This window comes from Astyanax mexicanus, chromosome 2, assembly GCF_023375975.1.
Source record: "Astyanax mexicanus isolate ESR-SI-001 chromosome 2, AstMex3_surface, whole genome shotgun sequence".
NCBI lineage: Eukaryota > Metazoa > Chordata > Actinopteri > Characiformes > Acestrorhamphidae > Astyanax > Astyanax mexicanus.
Window position 1 is genome coordinate 35,973,390 of NC_064409.1, and position 24,616 is coordinate 35,998,005.

Consider the following 24,616-nt stretch of genomic DNA (forward strand, 5'->3'; position numbering starts at 1 on the left):
TTTTATTTTATTTTATTGAGATTTTAAGTGATAGACAAACACAAAATAACACATAAGTGTGAAGTGAAATGAAAATGATAAATAGATTTTAAAAACGTAATCAAATAAAAATCTGAAATATGTGACACGCAAAAGTATTCATCCTCCCTATGACATTGATTGGGCGATTCTAACATATGAATATTCTTTGATCTGAACTATTCCACTGTAACTCTGGCTGTATGTTTAGAGTCATTGTCTTCAATTTCCTTTCCAGTCTCAAGTCTTTTGCAGCCACCACCAGGTTTATTTTTTCCAGGATTGCCCTGTATTTAGCTTGATCCATCTTTTCATCATCTCTGACCAGCTTCCCTGTCCTTGCAGAAGAAAAGCATCCCTACAGCATGATGCTGCCACTACCATGTTTCACAGTGGGAATGGTGTGTTCTGCCACACAAAGCACTTTGTATTTATGCCAAAAAGTTAAACTTGGGTCTGATCTGACCACAGCACCTCCTTCCACATGTTTGCTGTACAAACAGCACTTCTTATGTCTTTCTTTCAACAGAGGCTTTTTTCTTGCCACTCTTCCATAAAGGCCAGATTTGTGGAGTGCACGACTTATTGTCCTGTCCTGTCGACACGTTTTTCCACCTGATTTGTGGATTTCTGCAGCTCCTCCAGAGTGACCATGGGCCTCTTGGCTGCTTCTCTGACCAGTGCTCTCCTTGCTTGATCTGTCAGTTTGGGTGGATGGCCCTGACTTGGTAGGTTTGCAGATGTAAAATACATTTTCCATTTTTGGATGATGGATTAAACAGTGCTCCTTGGGATGCTCAAAGCTCGGGAAATGTTTTTATAACCTAATCCTGCTTTAAACTTCTTTACAACTTTCTCTCTGACCTGTATGTTGAGTTTGTTGGTCTTCATGATGCTGTTTGTTCAATAGTGTTCTCTAAACAATCACTGAGGTCGACACAGAACAGATGTATTTACACTGAGACTAAATTACACACAGCTGGACTCTATTAACTAATTGAGTGACTTCTGAAGGCAATTGACTGTACTGGATTTTATTTGGGGGGTTCAGAGTAAAGGGGGCTGAATTCTTTTGCACATCACACTTTTCACATTCTCAACATTTCGAAAACAAATGATTACTACTTTGTGTTAGTTTATCACTTAAAATCTCTATAAAATACATTTTGTGGTTGTAAGGTGACTCAATATGACAAATTTCAAGGGGAATGAATACTTTTGCAAGCCACTACAGATGGCTATAGGATCAGACCAGACCACAATGTTTGTGTGTTTGGTGTCTCCTCACCATGGCTGCCAGTAGCTTGGTCCATTCACTCTTGATCTGGGTGGTTCGGTATCGAGGGTTGGGAACGGCCTCAAAATACTTCAGCCTTTCAATAACACAGTGCAGCTCCTCCCAGTAGCCCTGCAGACTCCTGGCCTTTTACACACAATAAAATCACACAGCAGACTGTTGGTACACTGTTTATGAGAGTGGATTTGAGTTCAGCTGGATTATTAACGCAGGGAGTAAATACTTAAAATAATTCAATATTATAATCTCATATTTATAGTAACAAGCATTGGGGTAGGATATGAGTAAGAGTATAATATCTGTGCAACAATATAAAAAAAGTCTTCTTAAATGCTGCTATATAGCTGCTCATTTGGGTCTCTCTGCTGCCATCTAGTATTCACTGTGGATACTGCAATCTAATTCTTTAATATAAGCCAATATGATGAGTTTCTTTTACTCTGATGTAAATAAAATATTTATATGAAATCTTTTACTGCTGTTCACTGCATGAATGTTTCATGTCTAATAAAGAAAGTGCATGTTAACCCTTGTGTGGTGTTCGGGTCTGTGGGACCCATTTTCATTTTTCATCAAATGATACAAAAAAAATGTTTTTTCCAACTCAAACTCATTGGCATTGGCTCATTTTTTTTGAAAAACATATATCAAAACACATTTTCGATAAACACACACTGTACACCCCCCCCCCACACACACAAGGTAAAGGGCAAATATTAACCATGTAAGCTGTTTATATTGCTTGCAATTTAGGTGAAGCAAGCATGTTTAAAGCATTTTAATGTAAAATTGCTTAATATTGCTGAATTAAATACAAGTAACAAAGTAAACGAGTAACAAAAATATGAACACCACAAGGGTTAAATTGAAAATGAACAGACGTATATTAATAATGTTTTTTTTTTTTTACAGAGTGACGGACTGCAACAATTTGTTTATTTTTTTGTGTCAGTAATCAGATAGTACCACTTTAACGTAAGGGTATATAATTAGTTTACAAAGGAATGTATTAATGTCATTAATTACGTTATAACCCATTAATAGGCACTTCAACACATAAATAAAACAGTGGCATGCTATGTACCAATAGTGATTCCACATTTGTTTATAATGTTAAACCTCTGATCTTTAGTTGATGCTTATCTTACTTTGTCTTTTCCATCGGTCAGCATTAACATTTTTGTTAGTAATTTTATTAATTAAATTAACTATAACATATTAAATGAATAAACTGACTGAGTGGTAATATACAACAGCTATGGTAGTTTTTGCCCCATTTTAGAAAAACATGCTGGAATCAATGTGTACACTCCACTATGTTAAGAATTGCATCCATTTTTATGTGCGAAAATATCATACTCATTGTGAAAATGCCTTTAGTGGAATAGAAAATACAGTGCACTACCTTCCCCTTGATTACAGGCTGTGCCAGCAGCTCAGGAGTGCACTTCACACCTGGAATAGCTGTAAGGGCTACAGGTAGATCCTGAAACACAAATAAAAGATGATTTGATTTTAGAACATGTATAGTGGTCTTAATTCTGTACTTCACCACTCATAAGCAAGTGTCACAATCATACTTTAATCATGTCACAGTTTAAAGACACACAGATGCACACATACAGAATGCTGAACTGCTGACAGCTTCCTATTATTCAGAAATCTGACCAGCTACTTTCAGTTCTCCTCCTTTTTAAACCTGTTAAATAACCTATTCTTCTTTCAGTTCTAAACATAGTTCTCTACAGATATATTTATTGTATCTTTCTTTTTAGAGCAAGAAATAATTGACACATTTGTGGCTGTTCGTTTGACAAGACATGAGGATCAAACATTCTAAATATTGACCCAGCCCCCAAAGTTATGTCTTATTGAATCTCAGAGGTTTTCTATTTTATACTAATGAATTAACTAATGATAATACAGTAAGGCCCATAAGTATTTGGACAGTGACACACTCTTCACACTTTAAGCTCTGCATGCAATCAAACTGGATTTCAAATGAAAAACACAAGATGTTATTGAAGTGTAGACTTTCAGGTTTAATTCAAGATGTTTAACAAAGATAACCTATAAAGTGTTTAGGAATTACAACCATTTTTCTACAAAAGCTTCCTCATTTCAGGGTTTCAACAGTGTTTGGACAAATATACTTTGACCATAAGTAAAATGAACATTTGTAATACTTTGTTGAGAATCCTTTACAGGCAATGACTGCCTGAAGAATGGAACCCACTGAAATCAACAACATTGGGTTTCCTTCTTTATGATACTTTTCCAGGCCTTTACTGCAGCGTTTTCAGTTGTTGCTGGTTTGTGGATCTTTCTACCTTAAGTTTCGTCTTAAGCGACTGACTTAATGCTTGATCAGGTTCAGATCTGGTCATTGATTCTGTCACTGCAGAATACTCCACTTCTTTACCTTAAACAAACCCTGTATTGCTTTCACATTATGTTTGTGGTCATTGCTCATCTGTACTGTTAAGCACAGTCCAATTAAATTTGATGCGTTTGGTTGAATCTGAGCAGAAAGTAAATCCCTGTAAACTTCAAAATGTATTCTTCAGCTTTTGTCTTCTGTCACATCTTCAATAAACACTAGTTACCCAGAGCTACTGGAAGACATGCACACCCATACTACCACCACCATTCAGTCCTACTGAGGAAGTGGTGAGCTTTGTGCCGAGCCATTCCAAGCCTGCTCCATACATATGAAATTAATACCACTGTTGCATGCTCTTTCTCTCTCTCTCGCTCTGATTTTCTCACTTGTGCCTAGGCCTGTCACGATAACAACATTTTCAGGACGATATATTGTCCCAGAAATTATTGCGATAAACGATAATATTGTCATTTTAAAGCGGCACTATAGAAAATGCTTTTTCCTGCCTCTGGCTCCAAAAGGAGCTTTAAGACAATGTGCCACAGTAATAATATACTAGCATAATACTATTACACAATTTTACAGTTAAACTAACTTTATATTATTAAGAGCAGACATTGGGCTCCCAATATAAAAATATTTTAATATCCTAAATAATTAAACAAATAAAGTACAACCACCCTGGGTTCTGAAAAACGGCAGAAAAAAAAGGCCAGAGCTCTTGCTATAAATGTATTTTTTAATGTAACTGTCAGACAAATTCTGAACAAGAAACACCGGCATGTTTACCGTGTGGAGCTTAAGGCAGGATCTCTCTGGGGGAACTATTGTTATATTCAGTATTCAGCTGGATGAATTGAGCTGGATGGTTGTGCATTAACTAAGATCTCAGGTTAGTAGTATTTCCACTGTTGTGAAACCTTGTATACATACCGGCTGATTCGCGTCGATGGTTCTCCTCGCTCATTTGGCTTACAATACAAAATACTCACACACCGGAGCTGAGGAATGCCGTTTTAAAACACAGCCTGTCCCTAAACGTCCTCAAACTTTCTTGAAAGCTGTTTAGTTTTGAGAAAGTCCAAATAGCCTCGAAACCGTTCGCTAGCTAGCACTGTGTGGTCGCTGCTCACTCTTCCTGCTGCATAAACTCTGCCTGCACTACAGTTCCTGACCGATAGATGTCTGTCTGACAGATCCGGCGAGAGCCGGCGAGAGAGCAGCACAGCAGGACTCGCTCTCTCATGTAAACAACGACGTCGTCGGCAAAATTATCGCGATAAAAAAAAATTATCGTACGATAAGTCGATAACATAGTTATCGCGTCAGGCCTACTTGTGCCATCTCCCATGTTGTGGATCTGGGACTGAAAATATATCATTGGAACTGCCGGAAACAAGAGTTGTCTGTTTGTTAGCACAACAACGTGCACTAGGACATACAATTTTGGAAATTCTCAAAAAAAAAAAAAATTGACATACCTTTTTTTCAAAAACAGAAGAGTATGGCAGGACTTTATCCAGACTGAGAGACTGCTGATAGCAGATTCTGTATAAGGAGGCTGAAAGAAAAGAGAACTGTTTAGTATCTCATACATCACTCTCTACTTTATTAACCTTATTAACTGAGAAAAATCTATTGCTTATGTTAATTATTAAAAACACACAAACAGGATTTCCATTGTTTTAATATTTTAATATATAAATTATATAAAGCAAAAAGTATTCATATTGGTGAGTACACCAGGCTCTGCATATTATTATATCAAACTTAGATGCCAAAATAAAAATCTTAAAATCATTATTTAAATCTATAATTTAAGGATTATAATCAAGAATTTGACCAGTTCATATTTGAGCCCTAACACCATATTCTTGCATTTTTTCAGCACATCTACATGCCACACACACACACACACACACACACACACACACCTCCTTGCACTTTCTTACTCACCCAGAATAAATTCCTGGATTTGATCGAAAGCATCGAAGCTCATCACATTCTCGCTGATCCAGCTGATTATCTGAACAGTGAGGGAGTGTAGTGAAAGTAAGAAGCTCATCACCCATAATGCCTGGAATTGAGTTTGTCCTATACAAAGCTCCCATTTACTGTGGAGTTTTTTTCATACTAGGTATTCCACAAAAGAACACACATTCCAAGCTTTCCCAACTGAATTCACACATTTACTAAGACACCCCACCTCGTTTTTCCCCATCTCCCTTCCACCCACCATATCGTACCTTCTGCTCGAGATCCTGGTCAGGCCCCAGGTGGACCAGCATGCAGTGCAGGGCTGCAAGGCGCTGGGCTTCTGGCCTGCTGGAGCTGAGGAGCTGCAGCAGAAAGTCATGGCTGAGGTCAGTGGTGTATATTCTGCCTGTGTGCACGTCCAGGAGCCTGCGGCCGGGCACGCTCAGTATGACACTGTCAGCTCCTATCGCGTCCACATGGGCATCAGCACCTGCAGAACAACAGCACAGTGCAGGAGAGTGTCTGTTAGCAGCCATAGCTTAGCATCCCTGTTGTACATTATAGAAGAACACATCAGACATCATAACATGTCCAGGATGATCGACTGCATCTGGGATCAGTGATGGTTTACTTTCCTTGGACTTTTTATTAACCTATTTCTTTTACTTGCACAATCACTGCATGCCTTAATCATAATATATTTAACCCATTAACACGCCTTGATCCATATACAGGCTACAGGTGTCGGTGATACAAAACCCTTTTTCTCTGCAGTAAAATAACTTATTTACATTCTGAAAACTTTAAGAGCTTTAAGGACACTTGGAGAAGCTGCCTGTTTACTTTCTACTCCACTTAATAATTCCAGATCAGTAACAGGAATCAACACAAATTCTGCATGCTTTAAAACAGATGTAAAAACTAGACAAACATAATGAAACTAAAGATTTGTCTGTGTGCCAACTTTATGTAACAGCTCAATTATTTGTTTTATTTATTTAGAATATAATAACACACATATTCCACTTAAAAGTGTCTTTACACGTTCAGTGCTCTTTAAAAGGGAGTAATTGCACCTTTCTGCTGTTGTATCAGTAGCATTAAACAATCCTTCTTAATATAATTTTTCTCAATGAATTCTTTGACAAATAAAAATAGCTATCACAACAGGTCTTTTTGAGTTAATATAAAAAAAAGTTAGAAGTTAAAACAGCATGAACCAGCATGATCACAGTTACTCAAATAAGCTGAGCATGTCTTTTCTCAGAGGAAGCTGCACAGACGTCACATGAGCTGTAATGTGAGCCACTCACTCTCACCTGACAGAAACAGACTGTGGCAGAGCAGGTCCTGCTGCCTGCAGTTGATCAGGTGGAGGAAGTGGTCAGCTAGATACACCACTATGTAATAACCTGTAGAAAGGTTTAAATCAGAGAGAACATGTCAGTTCAACATGAATATCACATGCTGATTAAATCAACACGTATCACAGAAGCAGGATTGAAGTTTTTGTAGACTTAATTAATGCTTATACTATACGTCTGTTTAGTTCAGTACTATCAATTCAGTTCATTTTAAAATGTATTATTCACAGCCTAGAGTATACAGTAAAATTAGAAGTGTTAACATTTCTAAAGTATTGTTATATATATATTTCATTTTTTCACACATTTTCATACATTCCTATTGTTATCTTTGTCTGCAAAGTCCAGGTAACTGCACCCCTAAAATAGCAATGCACCAAAGTCAGAGCACATCTAGCTCTTAAACGGAATGGCAAGTAAAATGGCCATTGGTTTATTGCACGTTACGCCCAAAACACACCCATTATTTATTTAGTACAGTCCTTGCATTTAAAGCAATGCATTCTGCCCATGCAAGGTGTACTTTTCCCATTGTTACGATAGCAGACACACTAGACTAGACATATAGATAGATCCCAAAGGAAATTTAACAATTTCCTGACAAGCTCTAAATCGAAAGTAGAACACTCTGGAGCATTTAACACTATTGAGGTTAGTTTCCCAGACATGGATTAAAGGTGGCATGTTATTCCAAATGTTCACATGATAAGAGAATTCCCATTGGTCATAATGAAATGTTTGACATGCCTTTAATCCCCCTTTAGGCCAAGTAATGAACTATATGCTTGTTATGAACAATTCGGTCATAAAACTTTGAAACTGCACATTAAGCTCTGGTAACATCTGTGTGTATCTGAAAAATCTCTGTATTAAGGGCTAACAAGCCCTATACCTTCCCTCTCCCCCTCCAGCCTAACAAGAATCGGGACACCCCTACCCCTCGGCGTGCACACGCAAAACAGAGGGGTAGAAGTTAGGGGTGGGGCCAGGGGGTGAAATGGGATTGGGCCATAGTCATTGTAAGGGAAAATTAACCCTATGTGTTCTCTTTCCATAATTAACGTTTACAATAACATAAATCTATGCTACGGTTAATGTAACTCCCTGGAGTAACGCTGCAGATTTCACAATGTTTATCTACACTGAATCAGGTCATAGATCAGTTAAACAGTTATGAGCGGAAGAGAAATTTGGCCTAGTGTGAATTTTACCAATTTTCCCATCTTAAAACATCAAAAGAGCAGCTTGTCAAAGAGCAGCTAGTTACTGAGGGAACATGAAATGTGCTTGACAAGGTAAGGCACAAAAATGTGCACAGTGTGGGCTCTTCAAGATTGAGCCACTGACAGGGAGCTTTCAATGTACTGCAAAAGACTGCGGAAGACTGAAGGTGTGATTTAACATCAAGCATTATTACAGTTAGTATTACAGGTATTACAGACCTAAGTGGATGAAGAGTGGCTGGAGGTTCACTGTGCTGCCTGATGTAGCTGTTTGCTCTAGGGCTACAGTGTAGGTCTTACTGAAGCCTGGGCAGCAACAATAAAGACAGAAAAAAGAGAGAAAAAGATACATGAATGCCAATTCACAACAAACTGATTGGAGTTTGTAGTGACATAACATGGGTTTTGTACCTCTGTGCACAAATGCAATAGTGTATGTGCTCTCCTTCTGCGTACAGAGAGGATGACTGTAGCATACACACATGGTGCCTAAAAAATAAAGAGAAACAGCAATCAGTATTTCATATAAAGCAAGGTTTTTGCACATTTAAACTTAAAAATTAATCAAAAGGTTGAATAATCTTTTTAGGATACATTTAATACCATAATATATAATCACTGTATGATATTAAAACCTTTTGCGTTTAGTACTGCACAGATAATATTGGCTTTACCTTGTCAGTACAAGCTTTGGAGCTTTGGTGTCCCATAACTTTTGCCCCATGTCCCATGAAAGCTAAATAACCCCTGCATTCCTGCATTAAATGTGAACGTGATTACAGCCATAGTTACTTGTTTTTCACACTCTGACAATTATAGCCAGAAGCTGATGGTCACGATCCTCACCACACAATGTGATGTCCACTGTGGATGGTTATGCCTTCTATCATGCATCTCAAGTACATGTGACGCTGGGGATCGAGGAATATTAAACGCCTGCACACCTTCAGAAATCTGGCACTCACACAAACTCTTGTGGCCTTGCCATGACCAGTGTTTAACTCTTACAAGTAAACACCTTAGAACTTATACAGCTGTGGGCATTCCCGAGCCGTCCTCGTGGTAACACTTCATGATCAATTTACATGTCAAGTGCAAGATACGAGATAATCATAATCTTTATAAAAATTATTTAGCATAGAAACAAATCTTTATCGAGCATGATTTTGATTGTTTCCTAGATTATTCATGATTAATGATAAAAAAAGATTAAAGGAACTAAAATAATCGTTAGAAAAAAGTGCTTTCATCCTTTACCTGTGTGTACATTGCAAATACTTATATATACAGCTTTGGAAAAAAATAAGAGGCTACTTCAGTTTCTGAACCAGTTTTAAGCATTTATTTGCAGAAAATGAGAAGGAGTTCAGAAATTAAGGAGTTTTAGGAGTTCAGAAATTAATATTTGGTGGAATAACCCTTTATAATACCAGTTTTTATGCATCTTGGCATGTTCTCCACCAGTTTTACACACTGCTTTTGGATAACTTTATGCCACTCTGGTGCAAAAATCCAAGCAGCTCATCTTGGTTTGATGGCTTATGATCTTCCTCTTGATTATATTCCAGAGGTTTTCAATTTGGTAAAATCAAAGAAACTCATTATTTTTAAGTGGTCTCTTATTTTTTTCAGAGCTGTATCTTTCATTTAATTTTTCATTTACTATATAGTTGTCTCTTTTTCAATCTTTTAAATGTTCAGTGAGATTTTATAGATTTTATAGGCATGCACTATGTGGACTTTGTGGTTGACAAAATAAGTGATGTCACTTACTCTCTGTCCAGAGTCATGTCAGCAGAATAAAACAGCAATAAACACTGACTTAGTAAAGTATTACACAACTTCACAGCAATTAAATACAGTTCCTCAGAGAGAACAGCATTTCATTCAGCACTTGCCTGATCTGTCTGTGAACACCACCATGTTCAGTCCCTCATTTTCCTTCTCCTGGTAGTGATCATGTCCAAAGTTAACAAACCTGTCCCAGACACAGTTAAACACACACCATCACTTTCAGCTGCACTGTGTTTAGGGTGTAATAACAGTTACAGTTAATCTCCAACTGGTGTTTCTCACCTTGCAGATGTGAAGGGATTACTGGGCAGATCCAGGGGAAGTTCAAACTGTGAAAAAAGCAACACACATCAATAGTTTCATATTAGCAGTCATTAAATATAAGGAAACAACAGCAAGAGAAAAGAGCATCAAAAATGTTTACCACAGTCTCAAAGTTGCGATCAGGGAAAAACTGCACACACTTCAGCACATGTTTCTCCTAAATAGGAAAAAAGGGTTATACAGTTATGTTATAGCATGAAAATATTGCATTGCATATTTACATATAATATTGCATATTACTGAGAATCTACAGGCTACATTCACATTACAAGCCTCATTAATCAATTTTAATTTGACTATCATATCAGATCAGATCTTGACTGTTCACATTTATATATGTAAGTGAGTTGTATTTGTTTGTAATGTGAATAAATCTGTTCCTGAAACAACATTTATGCAGGTTGCCTTCACAGAGAGATTTATAATGAGGAGACCAGTTACTGGTAGAAATATTACTGAGCGTCTTTGCAGTGCTCAATACAGTCTTGCCCTTCAACAAAAAGAGACAATTAGCTTGTTGGTTATTTATTTTTTTAATTAACCAAATATAATAAGGGTAATTCAGTGTAGTGTAACAGTGTAGTGTACATTAGGAGTTTTTCTGACCCGGCATGTGAGGTAATAGAGTCTTTGGGGAACCGAGTCCCACTGAGCCCAGCAGAACTCCTCCGCCACCCTGTCTTTCACCAGCCGCTCCGGGTTCTGCATCACCTGACACACACCAGCAATGAGAAACACTGTCAGCTGCTCTATATACTCCTCACACACTGACAGATAATGCCTTTCTAAACAGATGCCTACTGTCTAGTTCCACATTCTTATGCAGCACATTTACACATGTATAACGCAGATATTTAACTTTCAAATTATAATGAAGTTCTTTTAAATTTGCAGCAATTTGCAGACACCCCAGAGTCATGTACAGAAAGTTAGTACAAAAATTATCAACAGGTGTTTCAGCCCATTATGTTTTTCTTATTGTCTTATAATAATTAATAATTAATAATAAGGTAAAAAAAAATGGTTCAATGGTGACTAGTGATCGACTGATATATTGGACAGTCGATTAATCGGGCTGATTTCTAATTTTTTTTAGATAATCCGCAGTGCCAGCATTCTGGCTGTTCATTCTCAAAAACATAGCGATGCTGCTATCTGCTTGTGTATGTTTAGTGCACTGAAAGTTTGTATTTTATTTAAGTTCTTTTTTTTTTGATGTTGCTCTTTTTTATTTCAAGTGAACTGCAAACTGCAAAGAAGAGTAGACTGTGCTAAGTTAATGTTTAAGTTTAGTAGTTTTGTGTCTTTTTTATTAGCATTATTCTTATTGTATTTTAATATTTACAAAAAGAAATGGGAATATCAGCTTTACATATAGGCCATCGGCCACTACTGCTGTCTAAATATCGGCATCGGCATCAGCCATCAAAAAACCCATATCGTCTGATCACTAATGGTGAAAACAGACAAGGGCAAAACAAAATCACAAACCAAGAATCCAGTTAAGCATAAAAAAGATGTCTGAACAAGCATTAAAACCAAATACAACAATCCAAAACAATAAGATAAAACCCAAAACAGACAGATTTAAACCAGACACAAACAGACAGGAAAAAACAATCAACACAGAACAAGAGACGTTGGCAATACTTTGCATAGTTAGCGTGTAAACAGAGTGTATTTATTACATGTAATGACAGTTAACAGGTGAATGGAAATTAAAAGTGAGGTGACTGAGAATGTGGAAGCTAGCTATCTCTGATTGGTTGACATGGATCTAATGAAACAAACTCTCTGGAATCAGTGAAGAGAGTGGAGAACTGAGAGTGTGACAATAATGTAATAATAGTGCATAGCAGTGATGGCACAAACAAACTAAAATCAGCTGTTTAGTAAAGGGCTGTGTACACAAACTAAAATATGTAAATAGGTATAAATCCTGCATGCTTTACGCAAAGACTCACAACTCTGTAGCCTTCCTGCTTCACAAGCAGTATGTGGTACTGATCCACATCTGGACAGAAAATAGAATGAAAACCGTTAGTTTTCAAAAGACAGTGGTTTGTATGGTTTGTATCTGTAGCTCTTCAGACATACATTACATAATAGATTACAGTCCACAGGGCAAGATATCACATGCACTGCTTGCCAAATACACCCCCAACGCTGACAAGCTAAAGCACATAGAGATACATTATTATAACCTACATTCCCAATACTTACAGCCATCATCTGCAGCCAGCAACAAATGGCTCTCCAGAGGAACACTCCGTGAAGTGTGCAAATACAGAAACTAAAGAGAATGAAGTATAAATGTATGTTATATTACTTCATTTCAAAACCTACAGCGTACAGTATCAGTTAGCGTCTTGAATGAAAATGTATGATAGCATGTTCATGAAAATCATGCTTAATTACCTGAACTTTGACCTTGCAGTCCACAGCTTTCAGGACCTTAGTGTTGTTAATTGGATGTATTTCTATGAGGAGTGTTAGGCATTTTGAAGCTTTAAGAAAAAGGGTTAAAAATATGTTATCAACATTTAAATAATTCCACAGACAGGGATTAAGTCTTGGAATACACTGCATTTTGGAAAATACAGTTCACTCTTAGGCTTTATTCTTGGGTGGGAAACTGCCCCATTAAGTTAAGTTTGAGGAAAGCTTGACTAAATAAGTTGAGTTAATTAAAAAAACTGTGCAAACAGGTGATTTATCATTTTAACCCCTTAACATGCCTTGTCTTGTATACAGGCTACAGGTATGGGTGATACAAAACCCTTTTTTCTGCAGTAAAATAACTTTTTACACTCTGAAAATTTGAGGGGTTTGAAATGTCCTACAGGACACATGGAGAAGCTGCCAGTTTTCTCTCTACTCCACTTAATAATTCCAGATTCGTAACAGTAATCAACCCAAATTATGCAGGTTTGAAAATAAACATAAAAACTAGATAACTATAACAAAACTAAAGGTTTAAAGGGCATAAACTGTTTGATTTGTATTCAGAAAATTATTGATTTTAAAATGAAGTTCAGAAAAGAGCCAATTTTATAAGTTTATTCATCATATTTTAAGATTATCAAATTTACTTAAATATTTTCTATTACAATTACAATTATGCTTTTCAGTAATGTTCCTTATCAAACATTACATTTTTTATGTAATGCTTGAATCGAAATCCTCAAGATTTAGTGGTGTAATGTCAGACAGACAATTGGCAAAAATTCTGGCCTGTTAAGCTGACATCATTACAATTTTTACAGTGTAGTTTAGCTCAAAAGTTGATAGGAAAAACTGTTGACAGGTTTAATCATTAGCTTTATCATGTGAAAGCTTTAAGGAAGAAATGTAAACTCTGGGGTAGTTTTCTAGGTTTTCCTCCTACAGCCTGGGAGTGAGCAAAAAATCTCTGCACAGATCATTTTTATACTAGACTGCATGCATCTGCTAAGTTCTTACTGGAGTGTGGCTGGCGTGACATGTGCAGGTATGACGAATCACGTATAAACCAATAGGGTGTCGGAATGGTATATGTTTATACTTCTCATCCAACCATAATCAGATTAACTCTGTTTGGATGGAGAGATTTATCTGGATTTTTTTAAGATGTAAAGCCGGAATGAACACAAGCTGAAATTAAATGAGTAACAAGGTTATTTTTAAAATGTAAGAAGTAGAAAGTTCAGATATTGTCAGGGTTGACCCAGGCAGAGAGACGAGGAGGCGGACGTAAACTCAGGTAGGGCGAATTTATTAAATAAATATAAATAAACAAATAAACAAAGAACAGCGAAACAAACCAAAATAAACTAGGGAGTAAACTAGGGAACTCGAAACAAACAGAGATAAACACTAAACAAGGACCTAGGGCAATGACTAATGAAACACAGAGAGATATAGAAAACGCAGAGAGAGACAGAAAAACGCAGAGAGACAGACAACGGGAGACAGTGCAAAGACCGACAGAGGACAAGTAACAGAGGAAGTCTTTTAAACATAACAGGAAACACACTGGGAGTGGAAACACCTGGGGAAGGGGTGGAGCTACAAATGAGACATGAGGTAATGGAAAATCACAGGCAGAACACAGGGGCACGGGTCACGTGGGACAACACAGGCACGAGGACAGACAGGAAACAGGGCCAGGCGTGACAGAAACCTCCCCCTAAACGCGCAGCTCCCGAGGCGCGGAAAAACAAACCCCGGGGGCCGGCGGCAGGGAGAGGCCGGGGAAAACAGGAGACCGAACGGGAGACCGGACAGGGAACTGGACAGGAGATGGAGACAGGACAGGGGACAGAGACTGGACAGGGAACGGACACTGGACGGGGAACTGGACAGGTGACGGAGACTGGACGGGGAACGGAGACTGGACGGGGAACTGGACAGGTGACGGGGACTGGACGGGGAACTGGACAGGTGACGGAGACTGGACGGGGAACTGGACAGGTGACGGAGACTGGACGGGGAACCGGACAGGTGACGGAGACTGGACGGGGAACTGGACAGGTGACGGAGACTGGACATGAGACAGAGACTGGACGGGACCGGACATGGGAACAGGGACAAGAACATTGACGGGGACGGAAACAAACACAGTAACAGGGACAGGAACAGAGAAACCACCGGGGACAGGAACTGGAACACTCACAGATACAGGGACCAGGACAGGGAGAGACAGGGGGACCAAAAACATAGGTGGGTGCCCAGGACTGGCAAAAGTCTGTGGGGACAGCCTGGGCACAGAACTGGGGGCAAAGTCAGGAGGCCTAGGAGCAGGCCTGGAAATACGGGGCCTGGGCCCAAACATAGTTCTGGGAGCTGCAGGTGCTTGAGCTGGAGCCGGAGCAGCTGGGACTGCTGGTGCTGGAGCCGGAGCAGCTGGGACTGCTGGTGCTTGAGCCGGAGCAGCTGGGACTGCTGGTGCTTGAGCCGGAGCAGCTGGGACTGCTGGTGCTTGAGCCGGAGCAGCTGGGACTGCTGGTGCTTGAGCCGGAGCAGCTGGGACTGCTGGTGCTTGAGCCGGAGCAGCTGGGACTGCTGGTGCTTGAGCCGGAGCAGCTGGGACTGCTGGTGCTTGAGCCGGAGCAGCTGGGACTGCTGGTGCTTGAGCCGGAGCAGCTGGGACTGCTGGTGCTTGAGCCGGAGCAGCTGGGACTGCTGGTGCTTGAGCCGGAGCAGCTGGGACTGCTGGTGCTTGAGCCGGAGCAGCTGGGACTGCTGGGGCTTGGGAGAGCGGCGCGGCCGCCGCTGAAATCTCGGAGAGCGGCGCTGCCGCCGCTGCAGTCTGTGAGCGCGGCGCGGCCGCCGCTGAAGTCTCGGGGAGCGGCGCGGCCGCCGCTGAAATCTCGGAGAGCGGCGCTGCCGCCGCTGCAGTCTGTGAGCGCGGCGCGGCCGCCGCTGAAGTCTCGGGGAGCGGCGCGGCCGCCGCTGAAATCTCGGAGAGCGGCGCTGCCGCCGCTGCAGTCTGGGAGAGCGGCGTGGCCGCCGCTAAAGTCTCGAAGAGCGGCGCGGCCGCCGCTGAAATCTCGGAGAGCTGCGCGGCCGCCGCTGAAATCTCGGAGAGCGGCGCGGCCGCCGCTTGTATCATGGGGTGCAGCGCCTCAGACGCGTGCTTCACGGGGCGTGGCATGAAGAGATCCGCTGCAGCACTGGAGCCCGAAGCTGCGGGTGAAGTAAAAACCCGGACTGGATTCCTACTCTCTCGTGCAGAGTCCGGCGTGAGGAGCGCGGGGAAAGTCTTTGACCGCGGCTGGCTCGCCGCGCAGGGGGTCTCGGAGCGCGGTTCTGCTGCTACCGCGGGAATCACGGCCTGCAGTTCGGCTGCCACCGCGAAAGACACAGGGCGCGGATCGGCAGCTACCGCAGGAGGAAGTAGCGGCTGGCGGGCTGGTGCAGGAGGGCAGTCCTCAAACTCCTCTTCACTGGATGCAGGTGTGAGGAGATCGGAGTAGTCCCAGGAATAGGACTCCTCACAGCCTGCATCCATGCCACCCCCGTCCTCGTCGGGGCGAGGATCGAGGCTGACCGCACACAGCCCTAGCGCCCCCCCAAGAAAATCCTCCCCGGAAACGGGCTCCTCCTCCGGCTGGCGGGACCCCTTAAAACGTCTACCCCGAGGCCTGCGGCGTCCTTGGGGCCTCGGGGATTCCAACGCCGGGGTCCCGAATGGAGCATGGCGGATCGCCATCCTGGAGCCAGTCCACGGGATCCCCTTGTGGGTCTCGGTGGGCGCCACTGAAGCTGGGCTGACGGGCTCCAACCCGAGGAAAGGCGCTGGGAGCGGGTCATCTCCCCGGATTTGCTCGGCGAGGAGGCGGAGATACTCCAGGTCCGCCTTCCGAGCAGCATACCACTGGTTTACGTCCATGATGGTCGGTCTTTTTGTCAGGGTTGACCCAGGCAGAGAGACGAGGAGGCGGACGTAAACTCAGGTAGGGCGAATTTATTAAATAAATATAAATAAACAAATAAACAAAGAACAGCGAAACAAACCAAAATAAACTAGGGAGTAAACTAGGGAACTCGAAACAAACAGAGATAAACACTAAACAAGGACCTAGGGCAATGACTAATGAAACACAGAGAGATATAGAAAACGCAGAGAGAGACAGAAAAACGCAGAGAGACAGACAACGGGAGACAGTGCAAAGACCGACAGAGGACAAGTAACAGAGGAAGTCTTTTAAACATAACAGGAAACACACTGGGAGTGGAAACACCTGGGGAAGGGGTGGAGCTACAAATGAGACATGAGGTAATGGAAAATCACAGGCAGAACACAGGGGCACGGGTCACGTGGGACAACACAGGCACGAGGACAGACAGGAAACAGGGCCAGGCGTGACAGATATTGTGTGAAAATGTAAGGAGTAGAGGTAAAAAGTCAACTGGAAAATAATTACTCCAGTAAAGTCTAGATAACCAACATTTCTACATAAGTAAGGTAACAATTTATTTATACTTCATAAGACACACACTAAAACACACTAAGTGTGACCATATTTCACTGAAACATCTGAATAATTTCACCTTTCACCAACTTTCACTCAAAATATGCCAAAAATGTATCTTACACAAATTAACTGAGTCTGTGTCTCTACTTATTTTCATAAAGAAGAGCAGATTTACAGTAGGTGGGGTAAAGATGAATACCTGGTTTAAAGCACTCCTCTCCTCTCCGTGTGAACTGAGTCAGACTGACCGCTGAAGCAGACACAGATGGTCAGCATTACAACTAGGTATTACATGAGCAATGATGAATGAATACATGAGTTACATCATTAGAATTAAAGGAACATAATTATATAAAAGTTTATGAACTACCCAGTTCAGTTAGAATATTATGACCACTCCCTTGTTTATACACTTATTGTCCATATACGTAAAACACGTAGTTCTGTAATTACAGAAGGTAGTCCTTTTGTTTCTCTGTGTTACGCCCTCGCTATGTTTTCCTGTGTTTTCCCCGTTTGCTAGTGTGTTTCTCCAGTACTTTTCCGTCACGTGTGTGTAATTTGTAGCTCCGCCCCTTCCCCAGGTGTTCAGTGTTTCATGTTACTATTTATAGCTCACTTTAGTCCTTGTTTATCCGTCGGTCTTTGCACCTTCCTACGTTGTCTGTCTCGTCACGTCTTAGCTTAGTTTTGCCACGTATCCTATTTGCTCTTCTCCACGTTTCTAGTACTTTGTTTAGTTTGTATTATTTGTTTATATCTCTTGTTTGTTTATATTCCTTGTTTTGTACATATTTACGTATTTATCCTTTGTATATAGATCCCTAGCCCTGTTTTGTACTTATCTGTTTAGTTTAGCTCTTTGTTTGTTTTCCCTGTTTGTTTATATATATATTTATTCGTTATTCCCTTTTTGTTTATTTGTTTATTTGTTATTTATTAAAGTCTTGTTCTTACCCGCATTTAAATCCGCCTCCCGTCTGTTCCCCATGTTACACTCTGCATATTTTGTTATCCACAATTTATCCTATTCTTCAAAGGTCAGGATCCAACAAGACCACCTCAGAGCAGGTATTATTTGGATGGTGGGTCATTCTCTGGACTGCAGTGATATAGGGCTCTATTGTACACACTGCGCAAAGCACGTCACAATGCTCTTTACTATCTTACACCCCGTCAACAGCCTATTTTTATGACTTGTGCACGCGTTGTTAAAATAGCATTGAAGTTTAGGAATATATTAACGACGATGGCGTGGTGGTCTGGAAGTGAGGTGAGTTCAGGTATATTTCTGGCATGATTCTATCTTGGCAACGGGAAAGACAGGTGCACTACTGACTGAGGTAAACCAGGACAACAGTCAACAGTCAGCGCGCAATCATGTCTGGATTGCCGTGTGCACTGCTCACTTCAAGCTAAAGTTCTTCAAAGCTTCAGAGCAAGGCTACAGAGTAAGGACCTGTAAAGTTAATCAAATATTGTCAAATATAAAGGATCGATTAAGGTCTTGCCCTGCTGTTTCCGTAATTTGAAAGTGAAACTAATATCAGTTAGTCAGTGTTGCAAACTCAGCTTTTACATAAACAATAAACAGAATAAGGAATAAAATCACATTGCTCTCTAAATGAGCTGCTGGCAAACCTTCACAGCACCAAAGGCACAAGAATGATGTCTGGCACACTGATTGGTTTATTTTACATTACGCCCAAAACACACCCATGAATAATTAAGACAATTAGCACACGACTTTTGCGCCTTTGGAGCTGAGCAAAGCCGTATTTTTTTTTGCCCTCACGGACCAAAGACCCAGGACACGCCCCTAAATCAATCTGCGCAAAGCACATCTGACCAGTGTGTATAGATAGGGCTAAAATAGGGCCCATGGAGTTGTTGTGCTGGTACATCAGTGCTGCTGGAGTTTTTAATCACTGTGTTCATACATTGTCCACTCTATTAGACACTCCTACCTAGCTGCTCCACTTTGTAAATGTAAAGTTAGAGACAGAAGCTCATCTGTTGCTGCACAGTTTGTATTGGTCATTTTCTACTTTATTAGGATGCAGCTGACAGAAAATTCCTGGTGGAGCATTCTCAGTCCAGCACTGAACTGCTGTCATTGTCACTATGTGGTTCGATGGATGGTGAGTGTAGAAACGAGGAGACGGTAATAATATTCTGACTGGACTGTATATTTATTATTTGTGATAACTAGGTTGCATGGATCACTCTGTGACCCCAACTTTAATACAATTATAGTGCACTTTTAAGCAGTGGGTCAGTTTTTGAGTTTGTTTACACATCTGAAAAGAAGCTCTTACCCAACAGAGTTTCTTCTTTGTTCAGGGAGCAGCTGCTGATACACACTTGCTTGTCAAAAGTATAGAGGAGCTGTGAGGAAAGAGGTTAGGAGGGTAAATGGTCTGTGCACACTTTTCTATTTAGTTACATAGTTTTTTTTTTACCTCATTTAGGCAAAGATCAACTACCAATACATATTATTGACATGTAATTAACCGTTTGGGTTTGTAAAAGTATTAGACATCTGTGTTTATTGTGCTTTTTTCTACAGTCTTTCTCTTAAATTCAAACTTACCTTATTTTGTTTTGTATGAGGGTCATATTTGCCAACCCTGGTCGTTCCTGATGCACCCTGTTCAAAGATATCAGAAAACGTCATTAACCAAAAAAGTGCATATCATAGCTTCCAATGAAAAACAAGTATCTCCATTGTTAAAAGGCATGGACCTGTTTTTCCTTGTAAAGCTGCTTTATGAAAACCTTTGTTGTAAAAAGCGCTATATAAATAAAATTTAATTTAATTGAATTGTTGTCAATTTTTAGTTTACTGTGCAAAAATTTCTTGATAATTAGACAGCAACGATATATAAGTTGCATGTGACATTCTTGACTATGACATAATTTTTTCCCTTGATCTTCAACTTTTTAGGTTCACTGCACTGGTATGTATGGAACTTCATGCTTGACCTGTCATAGTAAGGTGCTTTCACACAAAATAATGTAGGCTAACTTACTCTCCAGGAATACACAACACCTCCATCCCTCTCCACATTATGGATTCGAGTGTCAGCAACACCTGCACATGCTTCACATGAGAGAAGAAACGAATGAGTGCAGACGAACTTCAATAATACCACACACTTAGTAGCCTATTAACTGACAATCATAAGTACATTTTCTCAGCTCCATGAACTACACATAGGCCTGTCATAATAATTACATTATCAACTTATCGAACAATTTTGGAGAGGAGCTCAATATTGCCTATTATGTTTTTCTTAGTGTGAAGAGGCCATTAATGTAAAACATTAATTAATACATCATTATATTGTGTCACCTGACCCATCCTGCTAAAACAGGTCCAGATATTCAGAGCCTTTATCTTAGAATTACTCTGTATGTAGTATTTATATGTATTCGGATGATTAATAATGTCTATTCATGTCATTTGGTAGGGATAGGCAATATGGTGGAAATATTATATTTTGATTTTTATAGACACTTTTACCTTACACAATATTTTAAATGACATATGAAATGCAAAATGCTGAGACTGATTAAGAAATCAATGGAAAATTAAGAAGCCTGGTTTTTCAATGTTATTACTACAACTTACAAGGTTATTCCTATTACAGAGGTGGGCCAATGTAGTGTTAGGAGTCTTGCCCTATGACTCTAATTATCTTTTTTATGGGGGGACCACTGTGATTTTATTTCTGTCCGAAACGACCATGTAAGTTACGTGTTTTACAGGCTGAATTACCTACTGTTTTTCGCTGAACTCTGTGGTCCTCCGGTAATTTTAGTCCCGTTCGGATGCACCATAATTACACTTTGGGCGTGCGTTTCCACAGAGATCCATGCAAAAGCAACAGCGAGTGGAACTGGAGGAGCTACTGAACGCAATGTCATGTGACTAAGAAAGCCTAAAAAGCCTTAAAAGAGTTTTATCACTGAGTAGAAGTGTGAAATATTTTTTACAGAAGTCCCCGAACATTACAGTTAACCTTTTATAATATCACATGGGTCTCATCAAGGCCCCATGTGCAGTGTACAGCCCAGTTGGGGCCCATGTTTAACCCTTTTTGGTCCTGTCACTGACCCATCATTGACATCCACATATGTGTGGCCCACATAGAGCTTTCTTGGTTCCAGTTGGGCTGTTTATACAGACCTCACATGAGCTTGTTATCTGTGGTCAGTCAGTATTTCTCTACATAAGAGATTTTATTAGTTTCAGAGCTGTGGCAGGGAGACACCCTTACCTTTACTCCTCCTCACGGTCTCCTCTTTAGCTACAATGCTGGTAAGAACATCTGTGCTGATGTTGAAGGTATGGGTTAATCTGAGCATGAGTGCAGCTCAGTGGAACAGAGACCCGCGGGACTGAAGAAACCGGTCCACTTTCACTTCTGAACCCCTCAGCAGATACACACAGCGAGTCTCACCTACAGAAACTCCACACAGAGAAGCGTGTTTAAATATCCGCCCGTCAGCTCCCTGTACTCCTCATTCCTCCTCTTCATTATTAAAAAACCTCCTCCAGCGGTGAGAATCCTCACGCTAACCTCCTCACTCTATCACTCACTCTCTCACTCACTCACTCTCTCACTCACACCAACAACCTGAAACTTCAGCCCTACACAACAACAGTACCGCGGAACATACCCCTACAGACCCCGCCCCAGGCCCCGCCCCGCTTCAGCTAAGCCGGCGCTGATTGGCTGAGTGCGCTGTCAGTTTAGAGCCTCTGAGTTTTTCCCGCCCTCTCTGCCTGGTGTCACCTGACGCGGACAGGGCTGGTCCCAGGCTGTGGAAGTGAAACTCAGCGGAGTGAAGCGTTCAGCCAGCCTCAGTTCCTGGTTCTTTTACTAAAAGGACAAATACGTATTTTATTTTCAGTGGTAAATCATAAAATGATCATCTGATATTAAGGAAACATATTGAGATAAAGCACTGGCAGCTCTTGTTAGCAGTGCTGCAGCCAGTATGTTTCTATTTGGACTGTGCAGTCCGGCTGCAAGGTATCTGTGTTTGTGTGGGCTCTGTCTCCACCTGCTGCTCATTCCCCAACACTAACTCCACCCCAGAGGTGGCCAGTACACAACAGCGGTGCTGCAGCATGGAATCTAGCAAGCGGGCTGGTTCCGTCGAAACTTTAGCTGCCACACAGCCTAAAAAACCTCGTAATGTCCTAAAAAAGCTCAGTTACCAAAGAAGGAATAAAACAAGTAAATATTGACAGTGAAACTGAAAAGTGGAGAAGACATAGAGCTAAAAAAGACTAAGGTGCTTTCACACCTGCCTCGTTTGGTCCGGACTTTCGGACTTTTCAGTTTGGTCCGAACCAAAGTAGCAGGTGTGAAAGGGATTTTGGTCCGACCAAGAGAGGTGATCTCGGTTCGGATCTTCTGAACCATGGTCCCGTTCGCCTGCAGTGTAAAAGCGCTTTTCTGGATGGTTCGAACTTTCGTACCAATTACAGGAAGCTGAGCAGGCGTTTCTCAGCAACGGCAGCAGAAGAAAAATAACCATCTACTACTGACTGCAGCCTGCGGGAAGGCGCGGCACATTATATTTAAAGTCCGCTAACTGCCCTTTACATTGTTTACTTCATTTCAGAGGCGGAGCTAAGACATGATGCTGACAAAGTGGGCGGGACTGGACGGTATGACAACAAAGTGGGCGGAGCTGGACGCACTGAGCCTTTCTGCAGGCTGCAGTCAGTACCCTCTCAAAATAACCGGAAAAGCAGGAAAAATGAGCCATGGATACAGTTGCTTCAGAGTACTGTGCCTGAAAAAAACACAATAGCAGCACTACTATGGAGACGAAATGAATCTGATCATTCATTTTATCCTGGTCCTGGAAAGGCTTCCCGCCGAATGAACCACCCGCCGAATTGTCAACACGCCAACGTCAGACGTATGTCCTTCTAAAACCAATCATCGTCAAGTTAAGGAAAACGCATCGATATGTAAGTGATGATGAAAGGATGTAGGTCTATCACACAAAAGTTTTTGGTGCGCTCCCTAAACTGCAGTGTGAAAACAAAAATAAGCAGACCAAATATATACAATGTAGCAAACACATGATCCTTGGTTCGGACCACGGTCCGGACTTTCAGGTGTGAAAGCACCCTAAAAGACTGATGCTGAGCTGGCTGCTACCAAAAGTTAGTCTCTATATTGACTAGCTATGAATGTGATATTGAGTGATTTGGTCCAAAACGATTGACACGATCTGTCTGTCGTGTAACGTACCCTGCTGGCACACAACCGACCTTCAACGTTGAAATGTGGTTGAAATATGGCTAAAGTAATGTCTGTTGTTGTTTCAACGTTGAAACAATGTTGAATAAACATTTAATGTTCAATGGTTGTGCTAACGTTGAAACTTTAACGTTGAATCAACGTTTAATGTTCAATTGTTGTGCTAACGTTGGAATTTTAATGTTGAATCAACATAATGTCCTCAACCTTCTGCCTTTTAAATCAGCATTTTACATTTACATCATCATATAATTTCTAAAAACGGTTGGATGGAGGAATTAAAAAGTGTTTTACTTCTATTTGCAGTAACTGCTTTTTAATTTAACATCATGTTCATGTTCTAATAGTTTTACTGTTTTAGTGTTTTTGAGATCAGATGTTGAATCAGATTGGTAGTGGTGGGTGACTTTCTTTATACTCAGATTTACTGCAGTGATGTAAGTTTATTGTTAACACTTTGTTAACCATAAGATTTTCTAATTTTAGTGACCTATGGTTTATCAAAGGTTGAACATATTATTTCGGGTTGATTCAATGTTTATTCAACGTTGAAATGCCAGCTGGGTTATCTTGTATCCAGGATAAGGTCGCCCAACTGGGTAGAGGAGCCTCCTTTTAATTGTGCAGTTTTCATCAATAAATGTATCTTTTCAATCATCTATTATAATCACTTACATTTATAAAAACATAAAAAGTTTAATTAAATTCCCATACATAATTTCGTCTTGATGCATTATTGTTTGTGGTCAGAGAGTGTTTTGGACAGGCGCTGAGTGGTCCAGTGGTCTAAAGCACTGCCACAGGTTAGAACCCTGCCCTCCGGCGCTCAGAGGGAGCAAAATTGGCCTCGCACCCTCCTGGTGGGTAGATGGCGTTCTCTTACCACATCACTACATGAGCTGTGAGCTGATGTATTGGATTCGAGTCGCTGCGCTTTCCTCCGAGCATGCTGTGATGCTACTTGGCAATGCTGCATCAAAGTAGCAT

General features: G+C 40.9%; 2 protein-coding genes across 2 annotated transcripts in view; one reads left to right on the plus strand and one right to left on the minus strand.

Moving 5' to 3' along the window:
* Positions 1–22,011, minus strand: part of LOC103038345 (gamma-secretase activating protein) — a 40,453-nt gene extending 18,442 nt beyond the window's left edge. Inside the window, exons 1-20 of the mRNA XM_007244997.4 lie at positions 21,623–22,011; positions 20,372–20,442; positions 19,933–19,989; positions 19,658–19,727; positions 17,539–17,589; positions 12,799–12,887; positions 12,604–12,673; positions 12,345–12,394; positions 10,987–11,091; positions 10,481–10,537; positions 10,339–10,385; positions 10,161–10,240; positions 8,674–8,751; positions 8,482–8,568; positions 6,995–7,087; positions 5,945–6,165; positions 5,655–5,724; positions 5,180–5,259; positions 2,721–2,801; positions 1,307–1,441 (exon numbers count right to left, since the gene is read on the minus strand). Coding sequence (XP_007245059.3) covers positions 1,307–1,441; positions 2,721–2,801; positions 5,180–5,259; positions 5,655–5,724; positions 5,945–6,165; positions 6,995–7,087; positions 8,482–8,568; positions 8,674–8,751; positions 10,161–10,240; positions 10,339–10,385; positions 10,481–10,537; positions 10,987–11,091; positions 12,345–12,394; positions 12,604–12,673; positions 12,799–12,887; positions 17,539–17,589; positions 19,658–19,727; positions 19,933–19,989; positions 20,372–20,442; positions 21,623–21,710 — 1,680 coding nt within the window. The 5' untranslated portion in view covers positions 21,711–22,011. The remainder of the gene's footprint in view (positions 1–1,306; positions 1,442–2,720; positions 2,802–5,179; positions 5,260–5,654; positions 5,725–5,944; positions 6,166–6,994; positions 7,088–8,481; positions 8,569–8,673; positions 8,752–10,160; positions 10,241–10,338; positions 10,386–10,480; positions 10,538–10,986; positions 11,092–12,344; positions 12,395–12,603; positions 12,674–12,798; positions 12,888–17,538; positions 17,590–19,657; positions 19,728–19,932; positions 19,990–20,371; positions 20,443–21,622) is intronic.
* Positions 14,646–15,344, plus strand: LOC125798965 (uncharacterized). The gene is made up of 2 exons (XM_049474279.1): positions 14,646–14,772; positions 14,803–15,344. The coding sequence occupies exons 1-2, from the start codon at positions 14,662–14,664 to the stop codon at positions 14,959–14,961; spliced, it is 270 nt and encodes an 89-aa protein (XP_049330236.1). The 5' UTR covers positions 14,646–14,661; the 3' UTR covers positions 14,962–15,344.
* Positions 22,012–24,616: the final 2,605 nt, after the last annotated feature.